Here is a 17,665-nt window from a genome sequence, read left to right as displayed (position 1 = left end):
AAACCTTGTCGTCATCAAGGACTTCTACAACCGAGGAAGTCCTAAACTATCCTCGTGAGACCATCCCAATCACGTGTTTACTCAAATGCGAATGTCAATCAATGCATCTGGCGGAGTCAGGTTAGTCCTAAACAGTCTGCAGACTCGGAAGCCATGGGTCAAACATCTACCCAAGGTGGTGGGGTGTTGGTGACCAGGCCAAGGGTTGGACCATACTGGGCCGGGCGTCCACTTCTCCCATAGTGTTATTCTATATCAGATGTCCCAGACTTGAACCACCCGGCATGTCCACGTCGAGTACTGTTCTAGTGAAATAAGAGAATAAAGACATTTCTTCTTGTCCAGCCTTATCTTGCCTAGGGTATGATTCTGGATTATGCCGTTGAGGAATATATCGATTGGAAAAGTAACGTATAACTTTATTACAAACACCAGCTGTAAAAATATACAAAATACACATTAACCAAAACATAGCTTATCCATGCTGTACATGTAGTCCATGTGTTGCCATGCCAACCCTCAAACCCAGCCCTTCAATCTGATTGGCTCGGAGTTCTACAACTATTGTCAAAACGCGGGGCTGGAGCCAGACTCGGCACAGGGTGGCCAAGCCGGTACTTTATTCTAATGAATACAAATGTTCTCTGCTACCTGGAGCCTCAGGTCTGGGGGTCTGGAGCCTCAGGTCTGGTGGTCTGAGACCTCAGGTCTGGGGGTCTGAAGGCCTCAGGTCTGGTAGTCTGAGGCATCAGGTCTGGGGGTCTGAGACCTCAGGTCTGGGGGTCTGGAGCCTCAGGTCTGGGGGTCTGAGACCTCAGGTCTGGGGGTCTAGAGGCCTCAGGTCTGGGGGTCTAAGACCTCAGGTCTGGGGGTCTGGAGCCTCAGGTCTGGAGGTCTGAAGGCCTCAGGTCTGGGGGTCTGGAGGCCTCAGGTCTGGGGGTCTGAGACCTCAGGTCTGGGGGTCTGAGACCTCAGGTCTGGGGGTCTGAAGGCCTCAGGTCTGGTAGTCTGAGGCCTCAGGTCTGGAGCCTCAGGTCTGGGGGTCTGAGACCTCAGGTCTGGGGGTCTGGAGGCCTCAGGTCTGGGGGTCTGGAGCCTCAGGTCTGGTGGTCTGGGGGTCTGAGACCTCAGGTCTGGGGGTCTAGAGGCCTCAGGTCTGGGGGTCTGAGACCTCAGGTCTGGGGGTCTGGAGGCCTCAGGTCTGGAGGTCTGAAGGCCTCAGGTCTGGGGGTCTGGAGCCTCAGGTCTGGAGGTCTGAAGGCCTCAGGTCTGGGGGTCTGGAGCCTCAGATCTGGGGGTCTGGAGCCTCAGGTCTGGAGGTCTGGGGGTCTGAGACCTCAGGTCTGGAGGTCTGAAGGCCTCAGGTCTGGGGGTCTGGAGGCCTCAGGTCTGGAGGTCTGAAGGCCTCAGGTCTGGGGGTCTGGAGCCTCAGATCTGGGGGTCTGGAGCCTCAGGTCTGGAGGTCTGGGGGTCTGGAGGTATGAAGGCCTCAGGTCTGGGGGTCTGGAGCCTCAGATCTGGAGGTCCGGCCTCCTGCTGCTACTGCAGCTCCCCATGGAGGTCTTGCAGTTGGAGGACGGCGGTCTGGGGCTGTGCCGGGTCCCCTCGCTGGAGTCCTCCTGGGACTCTGGGGAGGAGGGGCGGGGGCTGGGCCTCTTGCGGTCGGCCTTGGCCCGGGTCCACACGGCGGGGGGGCCGCCCCCGCCCCCGGCCGAGGCCGTGGCGTCGCCGTAGGAGTCGGTGTCGGAGCTCCGGCTCTCCATCACGGTGGAGCAGCGGTTCCACTGCCTCCGGGGGGCGCACCCCGGGGGGGCCGGCCCCGCCCCCCGGCAGCGCTTCGGGGAGCACAGTGCGGGGAGGTCCGCGTCACTGGTGTCCCGGTCCTCCTCCTCCCCCCCCCCCTCCTGGGGGAGGCGGCGGCTCCCGGGGGGGCTCGGAGAGAGCTCCCGCTCCGCGGGGCCGCACCCCGGACACTCCGGGTCGCCCAGGACCGCCCCCCCGGGGGGCAGCGGGGGGTGGAGGAGGCAGGTGGAGCCGCACCGCGCCCGCTCCAGCGGGAGGTCGTAGTCGCTGGGCGCCGAGGCCACGGTGGTCTTCCGGGCGGAGCGGGCCCCCCCCCACCCCAGGGAAGACCCCCTGTAGCGGGCGTCGGGGTGGGGGCCGTCCAGGAGCCGGTCGGCCCCCCCGGGGGGGCGGGGGCCGTAGCTGAAGACCTTGCGGAGCTTCTTGTAGCCGAGGTGCAGGATCTCCAGCAGGTTGAGCAGCAGGGAGACCCCCGCGATGGCCTGCATGAACGCCATGAACACGCTCTTCTCGGTGGGCCGCGACACGTAGCAGTCCACGGCGTTGGGGCAGGGGGCGCGCTCGCAGCGGTACAGCGGCCGCAGCCGCGCGCCGTACAGCAGGTACTGGCCCGCCATGAAGCCCACCTCCACGGCCGAGCGCGTGAACACGTGCGCCACGTAGGTGCGCAGCAGCGCCCCCCGCAGCGGCGCCTTGTTGAGCCGGCCCTGCTCCACCTGCTTCACCTGCCGCTCCGCGCGCCGCCGCGCCGCCGCCGCCGCCGCCGCGGCGTCCAGCAGCTCCAGCTGGCGGCGGAGGAGGGCCTTGCGGCGCTGGCGGACCTTCTCCAGCGCCCGCAGGCGGTACAGGGCGTGGCCCATGTAGACCAGCGAGGGGGCCGACACGAAGATAACCTGCAGCAGGGGGGGGGGGGGGGGGGGGGGGGGACCGGTCAGGGAGGGGGGCGGACCGGTCAGGGAGGGGGGCGGACCGGTGGGGGGAGGGGGGCGGACCGGTCAGGGAGGGGGGGCGGACCGGTCAGGGGGGGGGTTTTACAGCTCACAGTTATTATCAGGTTTACAGCCCCCCCCCCCCCCCTGTTTGCGCCCCGGTCCTGGCCCCCTGTGCCCCCCCCCCCCCCCCGGGTCCCTGTGCCCCCCCCCCCCCGTGTCCCTGTGCCCCCCCCCCTCACCTGCAGCACCCAGTAGCGGATCAGGGAGATGGGGAAGGCGCGGTCGTAGCAGACGCTCCTGCAGCCCGGCTGCTCCGTGTTGCAGACGAAGGCGCTCTGCTCGTCGTTCCACACGTCCTCGGCCGCCACGCCCAGGACCAGCATGCGGAAGATGAACAGGATGGTCAGCCAGATCTTGCCCACCGTGGTGGAGTGGATGTGGACCTCCTCCAGGATCCCCCCCAGGAAGTTCCAGTCCCCCATCTTCACTCGTCCATGGCTATGACTGGAGGAGGAGACACCTACTATGGAGACGTTACAGTGACGAGGTCCTCCCTGCAGTAGGTCAGAGTCAGACCCCCCAGTAGGTCAGACCCTCACCCCCCAGTAGGTCAGACCCTCACCCCCCAGGAGGGCAGACCCTCACCCCCCAGTAGGTCAGACCCTCACCCCCCAGGAGGGCAGACCCTCACCCCCCAGTAGGGCAGACCCTCCCCCCCAGGAGGGCAGACCCTCACCCCCCAGTAGGTCAGACCCTCACCCCCCAGTAGGGCAGACCCTCACCCCCCAGTAGGGCAGACCCTCCCCCCCAGTAGGTCAGACCCTAACCCTCATCTCTGAGTCTCCAGAAGTTGAGCTTCAATGTTACAGTTCAGAAGGTTCTGTTTCAGAGCTCAAATACAAGAATAAACTGTTTTAATTGAAGCCTTAATAGGGCCTTGATAGGGTTAAAAAATGACCAAAAGCCTACCTGAACCAGGGGAATCGAAGAGTAAACCTGTTGGCGCATTTCTCCTCCAAAGTGTCCTCCCTCGCACAGAGCCCCGAACGTCAAACCGCATGCCCCCCTTCTGCTAAAGACCGGGAGTCCTCCCGAGTCCTCCCCTTTTAACCATACTCCCCCCCCCCCCCCCCCCCCCCCCACTCCCGCTGCGCACTTACCTCTGAGCGGCGGCGACAGACTGCCGATGGTGGACGTCCGCCCGGGTCATGCAGCCGTGACGCGCTCCCCAAAGGTTTGAAATAAACAAAACAGGACGTGGGCTGTCCCCATCACCTGGACCTGGAGACCCGCCTCCCGTCGCGCGGCGCCAGAGCCGGAGGACAGCAGCAGCCAGCAGGAGCCCGGCCAGCTCCACTCAGACCGCCGCCATCGATTCCTCGAGTTCCGCTGCGTTAGACCGCCTGGAGGCTTCGGGACGGCAGCAGGGGGCCCCCACCCAGCAGCACCCCCCCCCCCCCCCACACCCGCTGGGCCCCCCGCTGGAGCACCCCAACCCCCGCTGGGACTGACTTTATTTGTTTTGGATACTTCAGCTTATGTTTCGATCATTAAACGGATGTCCGCCACGCCGAGCCGCTTCCTGGTGGTTGACCAGTTGGCGTTCAGCAGTTTGGGTTCGGAGGTTTTCATGACAACATTCGCACGGCCGCACATCGGCCGCAGAGCGGGTCGATGGTTTGTTGTTTGCCAAGGGACTAATCCATGTCCCATTTCATCCTCCGGTGCGTCGGGCTCGGGGTAATTCGAGTCACGTGTCCGCGGCCATGGAGACCCGATCACAACAAGAGCTGAGCCGAATCATCACCTTGTTGTACTTCATACTGGGGCTCGTTTCTAACAGGCCTCGGTTCACACCAGGGTTTCTAGTTGCAGTGTCTGAGTTTTCTAATTTGTTAGGGAAAGTTAAATGTGGTGGAGTCATGTTGACTGAGGACGGTGATGGAGGCTGGTTGATGATGGAGGTTGGTGATGGAGGTTGGTGATGGAGGTTGATGATGGAGGTTGGTGATGGAGGTTGATGGAGGCTGGTTGATGGAGGCTGGTTGATGGAGGCTGGTTGATGGAGGCTGGTGATGGAGGCTGGTTGATGGAGGCTGGTTGATGGAGGTTGGTGATGGAGGTTGGTGATGGAGGTTGATGGAGGCTGGTTGATGGAGGTTGGTGATGGAGGTTGATGGAGGCTGGTTGATGGAGGTTGATGGAGGCTGGTTGATGGAGGTTGATGGAGGCTGGTTGATGGAGGTTGGTGATGGAGGTTGGTGATGGAGGTTGATGGAGGTTGGTGATGGAGGTTGGTGATGGAGGTTGATGGAGGCTGGTTGATGGAGGCTGGTTGATGGAGGTTGATGGAGGCTGGTTGATGGAGGCTGGTTGATGGAGGTTGATGGAGGTTGATGGAGGCTGGTTGATGGAGGTTGATGGAGGCTGGTTGATGGAGGTTGGTGATAGAGGTTGATGGAGGTTGATGGAGGTTGGTGATGGAGGTTGATGGAGGCTGGTGATGGAGGTTGATGGAGGCTGGTTGATGGAGGTTGGTGATAGAGGTTGATGGAGGTTGATGGAGGTTGGTGATGGAGGTTGATGGAGGTTGGTGATGGAGGCTGGTTGATGGAGGTTGGTGATGGAGGCTGGTTGATGGAGGCTGTTGATGGAGGCTGGTTGATGGAGGCTGGTTGATGGAGGTTGGTGATGGAGGTTGATGGAGGCTGGTTGATGGAGGTTGGTGATGGAGGTTGGTGATGGAGGTTGGTGATGGAGGTTGGTGATGGAGGCTGATGGAGGCTGGCTGGTTGAGGCTGGTTGATGGAGGTTGGTGATGGAGGTTGATGGAGGCTGGCTGGTTGAGGCTGGTTGATGGAGGCTGGTACCTATGCCTCCAGAAGGGTCACGGCGAGGTCATGGTTATATAACGCGTTCTGGGGAGAGTCCCGCGTGGATCTGGGTTACCAGCGGGAGATCTAACCCGGATCACCCGACCGGAATGAGCGCCATCGGCTTTTGGGAAAGCAGTTTCAGTATTTTCAGATAAAAAGGCATCGGACGACTTTAATTATAACACAGACCGGGAGCTTAGAGAGGTTCAGTTCTGTCCCAGCTGTGGAGCTTGAGGAGGGGAAGGGCCCGGGGCTCGAAGGGCAACACCTTTCAAACGGGAGGGAAACCACTGAGACATTGTTTCTGGGATCCTCTCTAAGCTGTGAGTTGGTTTAAACTGGGTGTTCAGAATGTACTGGGAGCCAGGGAGACACAGATGGGATTTAATAAAAAAGCATTTAATTTAATTTGGAAGGTAGTGGTTGACAACAAATCAAATGAATAGAAACCAGTGACGGTTAACACCTTTTAATTAAACGGTTTAAACAAAACAACATAAAAAAATAAAAACCTGCTAGTCATCACAAGGTATAAAATAGGTGACGGTAAAAAACCACAGTAGTAAAGTGTGTTGTCTGGTCCCATTCTTCAGTGGTCGACATGTTTATGTATTGCTGGAGTTCACCACCAGGTGGCGCCACTCCTCTGAGAACCCTCATTGACCCTGTCTTCCTGATGCTTAAAGGGAAAAAATCCTGAGTTAATAGTTTAAACCTCTGCCGATTAGACCAGGCCGTTGCTACGGCGCCGGGGACAGGAAGACGTTGAAGAGCACGGCGGCGATCACGAAGACCAGGTAGCCGGCGATGCAGAGCCAGAAGCGTGGGTCCCGCAGCAGCTTCTGGTTGAAGGCGCTGAAGAACACGTACCCCACGCTCATCCCCGCCACCGCGCCCGCGATGTGGGCCACGAACGACACCTGGGGGGGAGACCAGTGGGTCACCAACACGTAACCACCTCAGCACTACAGAGAGAGCCTCCTTCAGCCAGGCTTCCCTAGAGAGATGGTGGCTACACTACAGAGAGAGCCTCCTTCAGCCAGGCTTTCCTAGAGAGATGGTGGCTACACTACAGAGAGAGCCTCCTTCAGCCAGGCTTTCCTAGAGAGATGGTGGCTACACTACAGAGAGAGCCTCCTTCAGCCAGGCTTTCCTAAAGAGATGGTGGCTACACTACAGAGAGAGCCTCCTTCAGCCAGGCTTTCCTAGAGAGATGGTGGCTACACTACAGAGAGAGCCTCCTTCAGCCAGGCTTTCCTAGAGAGATGGTGGCTACACTACAGAGAAAGCCTCCTTCAGCCAGGCTTTCCTAGAGTGATGGTGGCTACACTACAGAGAGAGCCTCCTTCAGCCAGGCTTCCCTAGAGAGATGGTGGCTACACTACAGAGAGAGCCTCCTTCAGCCAGGCTTTCCTAGAGAGATGGTGGCTACACTACAGAGAGAGACTCCTTCAGCCAGGCTTTCCTAGAGAGATGGTGGCTACACTACAGAGAGAGACTCCTTCAGCCAGGCTTTCCTAGAGAGATGGTGGCTACACTACAGAGAGAGCCTCCTTCAGCCAGGCTTTCCTAGAGAGATGGTGGCTACACTACAGAGAGAGCCTCCTTCAGCCAGGCTTTCCTAGAGAGATGGTGGCTACACTACAGACAGAACCTCCTTCAGCCAGGCTTTCCTAGAGAGATGGTGGCTACACTACAGAGAGAGCCTCCTTCAGCCAGGCTTTCCTAGAGAGATGGTGGCTACACTACAGAGAGAGCCTCCTTCAGCCAGGCTTTCCTAGAGAGATGGTGGCTACACTACAGACAGAACCTCCTTCAGCCAGGCTTTCCTAGAGAGATGGTGGCTACACTACAGAGAGAGACTCCTTCAGCCAGGCTTTCCTAGAGAGATGGTGGCTACACTACAGAGAGAGACTCCTTCAGCCAGGCTTTCCTAGAGAGATGGTGGCTACACTACAGAGAGAGCCTCCTTCAGCCAGGCTTTCCTAGAGAGATGGTGGCTACACTACAGAGAGAGCCTCCTTCAGACAGGCTTTCCTAGAGAGATGGTGGCTACACTACAGACAGAACCTCCTTCAGCCAGGCTTTCCTAGAGAGATGGTGGCTACACTACAGAGAGAGCCTCCTTCAGCCAGGCTTTCCTAGAGAGATGGTGGCTACACTACAGAGAGAGCCTCCTTCAGCCAGGCTTTCCTAGAGAGATGGTGGCTACACTACAGAGAGAGACTCCTTCAGCCAGGCTTTCCTAGAGAGATGGTGGCTACACTACAGAGAGAGCCTCCTTCAGCCAGGCTTTCCTAGAGAGATGGTGGCTACACTACAGAGAGAGACTCCTTCAGCCAGGCTTTCCTAGAGAGATGGTGGCTACACTACAGAGAGAGCCTCCTTCAGCCAGGCTTTCCTAGAGAGATGGTGGCTACACTACAGAGAGAGCCTCCTTCAGCCAGGCTTTCCTAGAGAGATGGTGGCTACACTACAGAGAGAGCCTCCTTCAGCCAGGCTTTCCTAGAGAGATGGTGGCTACACTACAGAGAGAGCCTCCTTCAGCCAGGCTTTCCTAGAGAGATGGTGGCTACACTACAGACAGAACCTCCTTCTGCCCAAAGCCACCGCAAATGTAATGTTAACGGTTAAAGGTCAAGGGTTAAGGGTGAGCCTGAGGAAATGGACAGGCTCAGCCACAACCTCTTAAGCGATGATGGTCGTATTACAGGCCTTTGACGTATGAGTGACTAAGGGAGGGTAATGTTAAGGGTTAAGGGTTATGGGTGAGGCTGAGGTAATGTAAGGAGCCAGGGGGAGGAGTGAGGCTGAGAGCTCGTACCTTCATCCCAACGTCGTCATTCAGGAATCGTCTGTAGATGGCGAAGGCCACATCGGTGCCCACTACAGGAGAGACCAGAGAGACAGGAGAGACCGGAGGGACAGGAGAGACCAGAGAGACAGGAGAGACCGGAGGGACAGGAGAGACGGGGGACCAGAGAGAGAGGAGAGTGAGAGGGTGGTAGCCTCATCCATAAGACACATTTAAGCCCTCCCCTGTCCCTTAAGACACCTTTAAACCCTCCCCTGTCCCTTAAGACTCAGACCCTCCCCTGTCCCTTAAGACACCTTTAAACCCTCCCCTGTCCCTTAAGACACCTTTAAACCCTCCCCTGTCCCTTAAGACTCAGACCCTCCCCTGTCCCTTAAGACACCTTTAAACCCTCCCCTGTCCCTTAAGACACCTTTAAACCCTCCCCTGTCCCTTAAGACACCTTTAAACCCTCCCCTGTCCCTTAAGACTCAGACCCTCCCCTGTCCCTTAAGACTCAGACCCTCCCCTGTCCCTTAAGACTCAGACCCTCCCCTGTCCCTTAAGACTCAAACCCTCCCCTGTCCCTTAAGACTCAAACCCCCCCCTGTCCCTTAAGACTCTAACCCCCTCACTGTCCCTTAAGACTCAAACCCTCCCCTGTCCCTTAAGACTCAGACCCTCCCCTGTCCCTTAAGACTCTAACCCCCTCACTGTCCCTTAAGACTCAAACCCTCCCCTGTCCCTTAAGACTCAGACCCTCCCCTGTCCCTTAAGACTCAAACCCTCCCCTGTCCCTTAAGACTCAAACCCCCCCCTGTCCCTTAAGACACCTTTAAACCCTCCCCTGTCCCTTAAGACTCTAACCCCCTCACTGTCCCTTAAGACTCAAACCCCCCCCTGTTCCTTAAGACACCTTTAAACCCTCCCCTGTCCCTTAAGTGACCCTTTAGTCCGAGACTCGGATCCTAAACCAGGGGAACTGTCCAGGGAGGAGGATCCACAGAACATCTGAACCTTCTGAGCAGGGATCTTGGGAATACCCAAATCCGACATTTCGAGGTCTCAGTCCCCAGGGACCCCCTTAAATGGTCTTTAAGGTCCCGGGATCAAACACAAAGAATCCTTGTCTTAGATCAACAAGGAAAACTTATCCGGAGAAAATTAAAGAAGAAACAGGAAGTGGAAAACCTCCTCCAACCTGTCATCACATTCCTTCAAAACAGACAGGGCTGTGATTGGTCGCCGTGTTTGTGTGGGGGCGGGGCATTGCCTTCCCACCGCTGATAACAACATCGAGAAATGTATCAGTATCCCGAGCACCTATCACATCCATTCACTATGTTTAGTCCCCGCCCACTAGGGTCCTGTTCTAACAGGAAGTGGTCGTATCAGAAGCTGCCTCGGCGCCTGTTGCCAGGCGACCAGGTGACGCGGCGCGGAGACCCACCGATGGCGACGATCACCAGGATGCGGAACACGCCCAGCAGAGGAATCATCTCACGGAAGTTCTGGAGATAAGGACAATAACATCGATATGAGTACCTAAGAGAGGGTCTGATGATATAGTCCTGGTGGTGGTGGTGGGGGGGGGGCTGTATGGGCACCTGGGGCCTGATCACTCACACACACACAGACGACCACACACACACACACACACACACACTCAGACATGTCATCCAGGAGCATGTAGGGGCCAGGGGTCATCTCGCTCAAGGACGCCTACAGGTCAGACAGGGTCATTGAGAATCGGACCCAGTGCCTTCCTCCCAGCACATTGCTTACACTGTGTTGGCGCTTAATGTCCCCACTTATTGTATGTTGTACGTCCTGGCCCTTAATAACAGCACTTAGCATGGTGTAGCGTCTTAGCCTAGCCATCTGTGTTGTACACGGGGAACGGGTTGACTATCCTAGCTACGAACATCCTTACTGTACTGAGAGCGATGTATTGATGTTTCTCTTTCTTCTGACTAATGGACTTATTGTGAGTCTCTTCGGCTGAAAGGCCCTCAAGGTAAATGTTACACTGTGTTAGTATCTCTGGGGTGGCGGCCCCCCCGGGGACAGCAGCTCCGCCCGAAGCTCTTGAGGAGCTGAGGAATGTTGTGAGTCTCACCACGACGCGTTCATGAAGAAACCCCCCAGCAGAGCGTAGACCCCCCCAGACGCCCCCACTAGGGCCACTGTGGGGGTCAAAGATAGAGCTGGCTAGAGAACCTGCAGAGAGAGGGGGGGAGGGAGAGGGAGAGAGACAGAGAGAGAGAGGTGGGGGGTGAGAGGAGAGAGAGAGAGAGAGAGAGAGAGGTGGGGGTGAGAGGAGGAGAGAGAGAGAGAGAGACAGAGAGAGAGAGGTGGGGGGTGAGAGGGGAGAGAGAGAGAGAGAGAGAGAGAGAGAGAGAGAGAGAGAGAGAGAGAGAGAGAGAGAGAGAGAGAGAGAGAGAGAGGAGATGAGAGAGAGAGAGAGAGAGAGAGAGAGAGAGAGAGAGGTGGGGGTGAGAGAGAGAGAGAGAGAGAGAGAGAATGAGAGAGAGAGAATGAGAGAGAGAGAAGAGGAAGGGAAAAAATTAAAATAGCACATATTTGGCCTTGAAGACAAACAGGAAAAACAAGCTCCCCCCCCCCCCCCCCCCCCCCCCCCCCCCCGTGTGTTCGCTGTCTTCCGAAGATTTTCAAAGGCTCCACAACAGATGTGCTCTGTCTTAGGACGAGGCTGCTTTAAAGGGCCTGTGAGGCGGGGGGCACCTCACGGTGGGGGGGGGCACTGTAAAGGAGGTGTACAGCAGGTGTACAGCCGGTGTAGAGCAGGTGTAGAGGAGGGCTCACCTGCCAGGACCCCCGGCCAGGTACACCATGCCCACCTCGAAGCCCTTGTGCACCAGCTCCAGGGGGATGCCCAGCAGCAGCTGCATCACCAGGTTCCCCAGGATGTGCTCCACCCTGCACACAGCGCCCCCGCAGGACAGGAGTGACACTACAGCCCCCACTCAGTACACAACACAACGCAACGCACACACAACTCAACACAACTCAGTACACACACAACCCAACGCAACTCAATACACACACAACCCGACACAATTTAATACACGGACAAAGACACACACTCAGACAAACAGACCCACACACACACTCAGACACACACACACACACACACACTCAGACACACACACACTCAGACACACACACACTCAGAAACACACCTCACACTCCACCTACCCTGCGTGGACGAACATGTAGGAGCCGAACCTCCAGGCCTCCCAGCGGCGGTCCGCGCGGTAAGTCAAGGGGCTCTCCCAGATGCCCTCGTCCAGAGTCACCCACTGCTTCTGGGGCTTCCACACCGCGTAGTAGATGAAGACCGCCAGCTGCCCCCACACACATCATCATCATCAACCTTTTATTATTAGACTCAAGGTCCATTTAAAAACATACAATACAAGAAATGGACAAAACACACATAAATAAGAATAAAAACATAACGACCAATTATAAAAGGCACTTATACCAATGCCTCCAAAGGTATGACTGGTAGCGTACTGCGCTATAACTTGGGTTCGACAGCAGCATTATGACTTCATTCTTTGAGTTATTCAGGCGACAGATAAATCTGTACATAAGGTTCCTCAATAAAGCTTGTAACACAGACACACACACACACACAGAGACACACACAGACACACACACACACACACACACACACACACAGAGACACACACACACACACACAGACACACACACACACACACACACAGAGACACGCACACAGAGACACACACACACAGAGACACACACACACACAGAGACACACACACACACAGAGACACACACACACACACACATGCACACACACACACACACACACACACACACACACACAGAGACACGCACACACACACACACACACACACACACAGAGACACACACACACACACAGAGACACACACACCCAGACACACACACGCACGCACACAGAGACACACACACAGACACACACACACACACAGAGACACACACACCCAGACACACACACGCACGCACACACACATGCACACCCAGACACACACACGCACGCACACAGAGACACACACACAGACACACACACACAGGGACAGCTCTAACCTCCAAACGGCTGCTCTTCATCGTATCAGAACACAGCTCCCATTCTACTGGAGCGCTGCCAAACACACCTGACCCTGACCTCTGACCCTGACCCTGACCCCAGTAGACCAAACCACCTGACCCTGACCCTGACCCTGACCCTAACCCTGACCCCAAATCAAAACCCCAGTAGACCAAACCACCTGACCCTGACCCTGACCCTAACCCCAGTAGACCAAACCCTCTGACCCTGACCCTAACCCTGACCCTAACCCTGACCCTAACCCCAGTAGACCAAACCACCTCACCCTGACCCTAACCCTGACCCTAACCCCAGTAGACCAAACCACCTCACCCTGACCCTAACCCTGACCCTGACCCCCCACGCAATCTGTCCTCTAAGGCCTTCAGAGAACCAGTGTGTCTGTATGGTGTGTGTCTGTATGGTGTGTGTCTGTATGGTGTGTCTTTGTGGTGTGTGTCTTTGTGGTGTGTGTCTGTATGGTGTGTCTTTGTGGTGTGTGTCTGTATGGTGTGTCTTTGTGGTGTGTGTCTGCATGGTGTGTCTTTGTGGTGTGTGTCTGTATGGTGTGTCTTTGTGGTGTGTGTCTGTATGGTGTGTCTTTGTGGTGTGTGTCTGTATGGTGTGTCTTTGTGGTGTGTGTCTGTATGGTGTGTCTTTGTGGTGTGTGTCTGTATGGTGTGTCTTTGTGGTGTGTCTTTGTGGTGTGTGTCTGTATGGTGTGTCTTTGTGGTGTGTGTCTGTATGGTGTGTCTTTGTGGTGTGTGTCTTTGTGTGGTGTGTGTCTTTGTGGTGTGTGTCTGTATGGTGTGTCTGTATGGTGTGTCTTTGTGGTGTGTGTCTGTATGGTGTGTCTTTGTGGTGTGTGTCTGTATGGTGTGTCTTTGTGGTGTGTGTCTGTATGGTGTGTCTGTATGGTGTGTCTTTGTGGTGTGTGTCTTTGTGTGGTGTGTGTCTTTGTGGTGTGTGTCTGTATGGTGTGTCTGTATGGTGTGTCTTTGTGGTGTGTGTCTGATGTGTTGACATATCAGAGTGGAACTGGAAGAGAGACTGAGGGTAAACCCACCGCAACGACTCAGAGTATTATTATCATTACAGGAGCCTGCAGGCTGACCACAAGTCTGTGTGCGTGCGTGCGTGCGTGCGTGCGTGCGTGCGTGCGTGCGTGCGTGCGTGCGTGTGCGCGCGCGTGCGTGCGTGCGTGCGTGCGTGTGTGCGCGTGCGTGCCCCTCCTATCTTAAACACACAAGGTCAGACCTTTACTCCCACAAACCGGGTAAATAAACAAACCAGGCAGCATCAGTAAGAGAGGGGGCGGGACTAACCCAAATCAAACTAGTTTTGTGTACAATAAACCAAATGGGGTTTATTGTATCTAAACCTAAACAGACTGATATTCCCGGTGTTAACGGATACAAAGTGTTTATATTTATAAATGTATAAAACAATCAGTTTGTCAGTCTTATAACTGAAGGGATCATAACTAAGTCATTCTAGATAATGTATTCCTGACACATGGAGGCTCCGCCCACCTCGGCCACGCTGATGAGGATGATGAAGATGGGCGGCGGGCAGCAGTTGGTGCGCTGCAGGTAGGTCTCCCGGGAGTCGGGCGGGAGCATCCACTTGGAGACGCTCCTCTGGAAGCGGTCGCAGCAGCCGGTGGGCCGGCGTTCCCGCTGCTCCCGCTGGTCGCGCCACGGCGTCCCGTCGGGCTCCAGCGGGAACGGAGACATCTCCTCCACGTCCACGCTCGCCATCGCTGCTCAGGGAGAGGGGGAGGCAGGGAGGGGAGAGGGGAGAGGGACGAGACCGCAGGGAGGGAGAGGGGGAGGGCAGGGAGGGGAGGGGAGAGGGGAGAGGGGAGAGGGACGAGACCGCAGGGAGGGGAGAGGGGGAGGGCAGGGAGGGGAGAGGGGAGAGGGAGGAGACCGCAGGCTGAGGAGGGAGACGTGACTTTAGGCTGAGGAGGGAGACGTGACTTTAGGCTGAGGAGGGAGACGTGACTTTAGGCTGAGGAGGGAGACGTGACTTAAGACTCAACTAGCTAAAGCCAGATGAGGAGATGCGTCTGGTCATCAGCCTGACCTACAGGCCCTCTCTGACCGGGTTTAACGGTCCTGCAGGCCCTCTCTGACCGGGTTTAACGGTCCTACAGGCCCTCTCTGACCGGGTTTAACCGTCCTACAGGCCCTCTCTGACCGGGTTTAACCGTCCTACAGGCCCTCTCTGACCGGGTTTAACGGTCCTGCAGGCCCTCTCTGACCGGGTTTAACCGTCCTACAGGCCCTCTCTGACCGGGTTTAACGGTCCTGCAGGCCCTCTCTGACCGGGTTTAACCGTCCTACAGGCCCCCTCTGACCGGGTTTAACCGTCCTACAGGTCCCCTCTGACTGGTTATACCAACACGTGTCGGAGCCAGTACGAGAACAGATGGATTCTAAAGTACGCGGATGACTCGGTAGTAGTCAGCCTGCTTAGGGCTGGGGAGAGCAACCATGGACCGGTTATAGACGACTTTCTCAGATGGTGTGATGACTCTTATCTTCAGATACATGTGTCCAAAACAAAGGACATGTTCATTGATTTCAGAAGGCAGGCTCACAGTCAGGAGACCCTCACAATCAAAGGTCAGACCGTTGAACAGGTAACCTCATATAGATATCTTGGGACAGTAAACGATTCCACCCTCAATTTTGATTTAAATTGTGAAGCTGTTTTTAAGAAGGGTCACGAGCGCCTGTACTGTTTGAGGAAGCTTTCCCCTTTTAACATAGACTAAACTATGATGTCTTTGTTTGACTGTGCTTTTATCAAGTCAATTTTAACATTTTCCTTAGCATCATGGTGTGGAAACATATCTTTAAAAAATAAGAATTCCCTGAACAAGATTGTCAAATGGTCCAGTGAGTTGATTGGTGAGCCACAGCCAAACACGGAAGCCCTGTACAGCAGACAGTTACAGAGGTTATCTCAATCCATTCAAAGGTATAGCGCCCATCCTTTAAACAGTGCATATCAGCTGCTTCCCTCTGGACAGAGGCTTGCGTCCTTTTTTACCGTGTATGCTAAGTGTGTGAATGCCTTTTTATTGACCTGCAACCAAATGTACCCACGGGTACGAATAAAGCAACCTTGAACCTTGGTTAACCTACAGGCCCTCTCTGACTGGTTAACCACCCTACAGGCCCTGACTGGTTAACCAACCTACAGGCCCTCTGACTGGTTAACCAACCTACAGGCCCTCTGACTGGTTAACCAACCTACAGGCCCTGACTGGTTAACCAACCTACAGGCCCTCTGACTGGTTAACCAACCTACAGGCCCTCTGACTGGTTAACCAACCTACAGGCCCTGACTGGTTAACCAACCTACAGGCCCTCTCTGACTGGTTAACCAACCTACAGGCCCTGACTGGTTAACCAACCTACAGGCCCTCTGACTGGTTAACCAACCTACAGGCCCTGACTGGTTAACCAACCCACAGGCCCTCTGACTGGTTAACCGACCTACAGGCCCTCTGACTGGTTAACCAACCTACAGGCCCTGACTGGTTAACCAACCTACAGGCCCTCTGACTGGTTAACCAACCTACAGGCCCTCTGACTGGTTAACCAACCTACAGGCCCTCTGACTGGTTAACCAACCTACAGGCCCTGACTGGTTAACCAACCTACAGGCCCTCTGACTGGTTAACCAACCTACAGGCCCTCTGACTGGTTAACCAACCTACAGGCCCTGACTGGTTAACCAACCTACAGGCCCTCTCTGACTGGTTAACCAACCTACAGGCCCTCTGACTGGTTAACCAACCTACAGGCCCTGACTGGTTAACCAACCTACAGGGCCTCTGACCAGGTTTAACCGACCTACAGGGCCTCTCTGACTGGTTAACCGATCTACAGGGGCTCTCTGACTGGTTAACCGACCTACCGGCCCTCTCTGACCAGGTTTAACCGACCTACCGGCCCTCTCTGACCAGGTTTAACCGACCTACAGGCCGTCTGATGGTTAACGGACCGCCTGAGGTCGTTGGCAGAGCTCCAGATGTTAACCATGTTGGTCTTGGCTGCTGCCTCACCAGAACTTAAGTCCACTCTGGGACAGATAGTGGCTATAAAGAGGCTATAAAGAGGCTATAAAGACGTATTCTGCCCACCTGGTGGACCGGAGTCCCTATGATTTATTTTGGACTCTTTATTTAATGTAAAGGCGTTAGTCCCTGGAGATTAAAAAAAATATATAAAGTGAGCCCTGCACAAATAGGACTACATTAACCTGCATGAAGTTACAACACACCTGCAACACAACGTACACAACTACAACACACAGGAGGTCTGAAAGACCACATGGTCCGCAGAAGCGCCCTCCCGAGCCTCAGAGTGGTACAGCCCGTGTGAATGTTCTCGTCTCCTACCTGTTGGGATGTGGACGAGCAGAGACCCGGGATTCTCACGTTTCCACTCGGATTGGACTGGTCTGGACCTCCACACGACCGGGCGTCTGTAGGTTAAGATCCGGTTTAGACCTCCTCACGACCTTTCTATAGGTGTCTGTCCGTCCTGTACCGGGACCTGTTCCGCCGGTCTGTGTCCGTTCTGGCCCGGGAACTGGACTCTCGCTGCCCGCCTGAGAAGTCTGAGGGGGAGGGTTCTCCTTCCGATAATTACAGGCTCTTCATGGCTTTCCTGCGACTAACTTCCTTCCTCCAACCAAACAAACAGCCGGCGCTCGGGAGGACAATGTTTAGAGTCTGGGTCCCGGTGGAAAAACACAAACACACACTCTGTCTCTCTTTCTCCTTCCTGGCTTTTCTCCTACCTGATCTCCGTGTACCTGAAGCGGGGGAGCCACACCTGTCACACCTGACGTCACAGGGAATCACAATTCACAATCCCGCTTTCTGACAAAAACATGGAAGAGGAAACTGCTCTTGATCTAAGCCGGAGTTTAGTGTAAACCAGAGTTCTGTCTAAACCGTGGTTCCTGTAGATTTGAGTCCAGGTAAGAAGCAGATGAACCTTGATCTGGAATTCAGCTTCATCTCGTAAGCGATCGAAACGCTGGGCTGCAGGACCCCGGTCGGCCCACAGGTGGGCGCTGGTGTCTCGTTAAACCAGGGGGAACGTCCCGGTTT

General features: G+C 55.7%; 3 protein-coding genes across 4 annotated transcripts in view; all 3 read right to left on the bottom strand.

The window, feature by feature from the left end:
* The window catches only part of fhl3a (four and a half LIM domains 3a), a 59,417-nt gene extending 46,830 nt beyond the window's left edge, over positions 1-12,587 (bottom strand). Inside the window, exon 1 of the mRNA XM_060053406.1 lies at positions 12,576-12,587. The gene's annotated coding sequence lies outside the window, so the exon portion shown is untranslated. The remainder of the gene's footprint in view (positions 1-12,575) is intronic.
* Positions 94-4,157, bottom strand: gja9a (gap junction protein alpha 9a). Of its 2 annotated transcripts, none has more exons than XM_060053376.1 (3): positions 3,896-4,157; positions 2,975-3,239; positions 94-2,696 (listed from the first exon to the last, which is right to left on the bottom strand). In XM_060053376.1, exons 1-3 carry the CDS (start codon positions 3,943-3,945, stop codon positions 1,512-1,514), a joined length of 1,500 nt encoding a protein of 499 aa, XP_059909359.1. In that variant the 5' UTR covers positions 3,946-4,157; the 3' UTR covers positions 94-1,511. The 2 variants fall into 2 exon arrangements, with proteins under 2 accessions (XP_059909359.1, XP_059909361.1); XM_060053378.1 differs by lacking the exon at positions 3,896-4,157 and adding an exon at positions 3,705-3,840.
* Positions 5,990-17,577, bottom strand: rhbdl2 (rhomboid, veinlet-like 2 (Drosophila)). The gene is given in 10 exon segments (XM_060053414.1): positions 5,990-6,531; positions 8,436-8,497; positions 9,856-9,916; positions 10,064-10,070; positions 10,531-10,589; positions 10,591-10,634; positions 11,242-11,345; positions 11,625-11,773; positions 14,061-14,290; positions 16,946-17,577. Coding segments are annotated over 9 exon segments (894 nt in total). The 5' UTR covers positions 14,289-14,290; positions 16,946-17,577; the 3' UTR covers positions 5,990-6,351.
* Positions 17,578-17,665: the final 88 nt, after the last annotated feature.

Source organism: Gadus macrocephalus, chromosome 6, assembly GCF_031168955.1.
Source record: "Gadus macrocephalus chromosome 6, ASM3116895v1".
Classification (NCBI taxonomy): Eukaryota; Metazoa; Chordata; class Actinopteri; order Gadiformes; family Gadidae; genus Gadus; species Gadus macrocephalus.
Note: the sequence above shows the minus strand (reverse complement) of the source record. Positions and strands in the feature narration are given on the sequence as shown.

Coding starts and splice junctions, on each gene's coding strand:
- gja9a (XM_060053376.1), bottom strand. CDS start 3,945: ATGACCCGGGCGGACGTCCACCATCGGCAGTCTGTCGCCGCCGCTCAG. Junction 3,240..3,895: donor TCTGTCGCCGCCGCTCAGAG/GTAAGTGCGCAG, acceptor CTCCTCCTCCAG/TCATAGCCATGGACGAGTGA. Junction 2,697..2,974: donor TCCGCTACTGGGTGCTGCAG/GTGAGGGGGGGG, acceptor CCCCTGCTGCAG/GTTATCTTCGTGTCGGCCCC.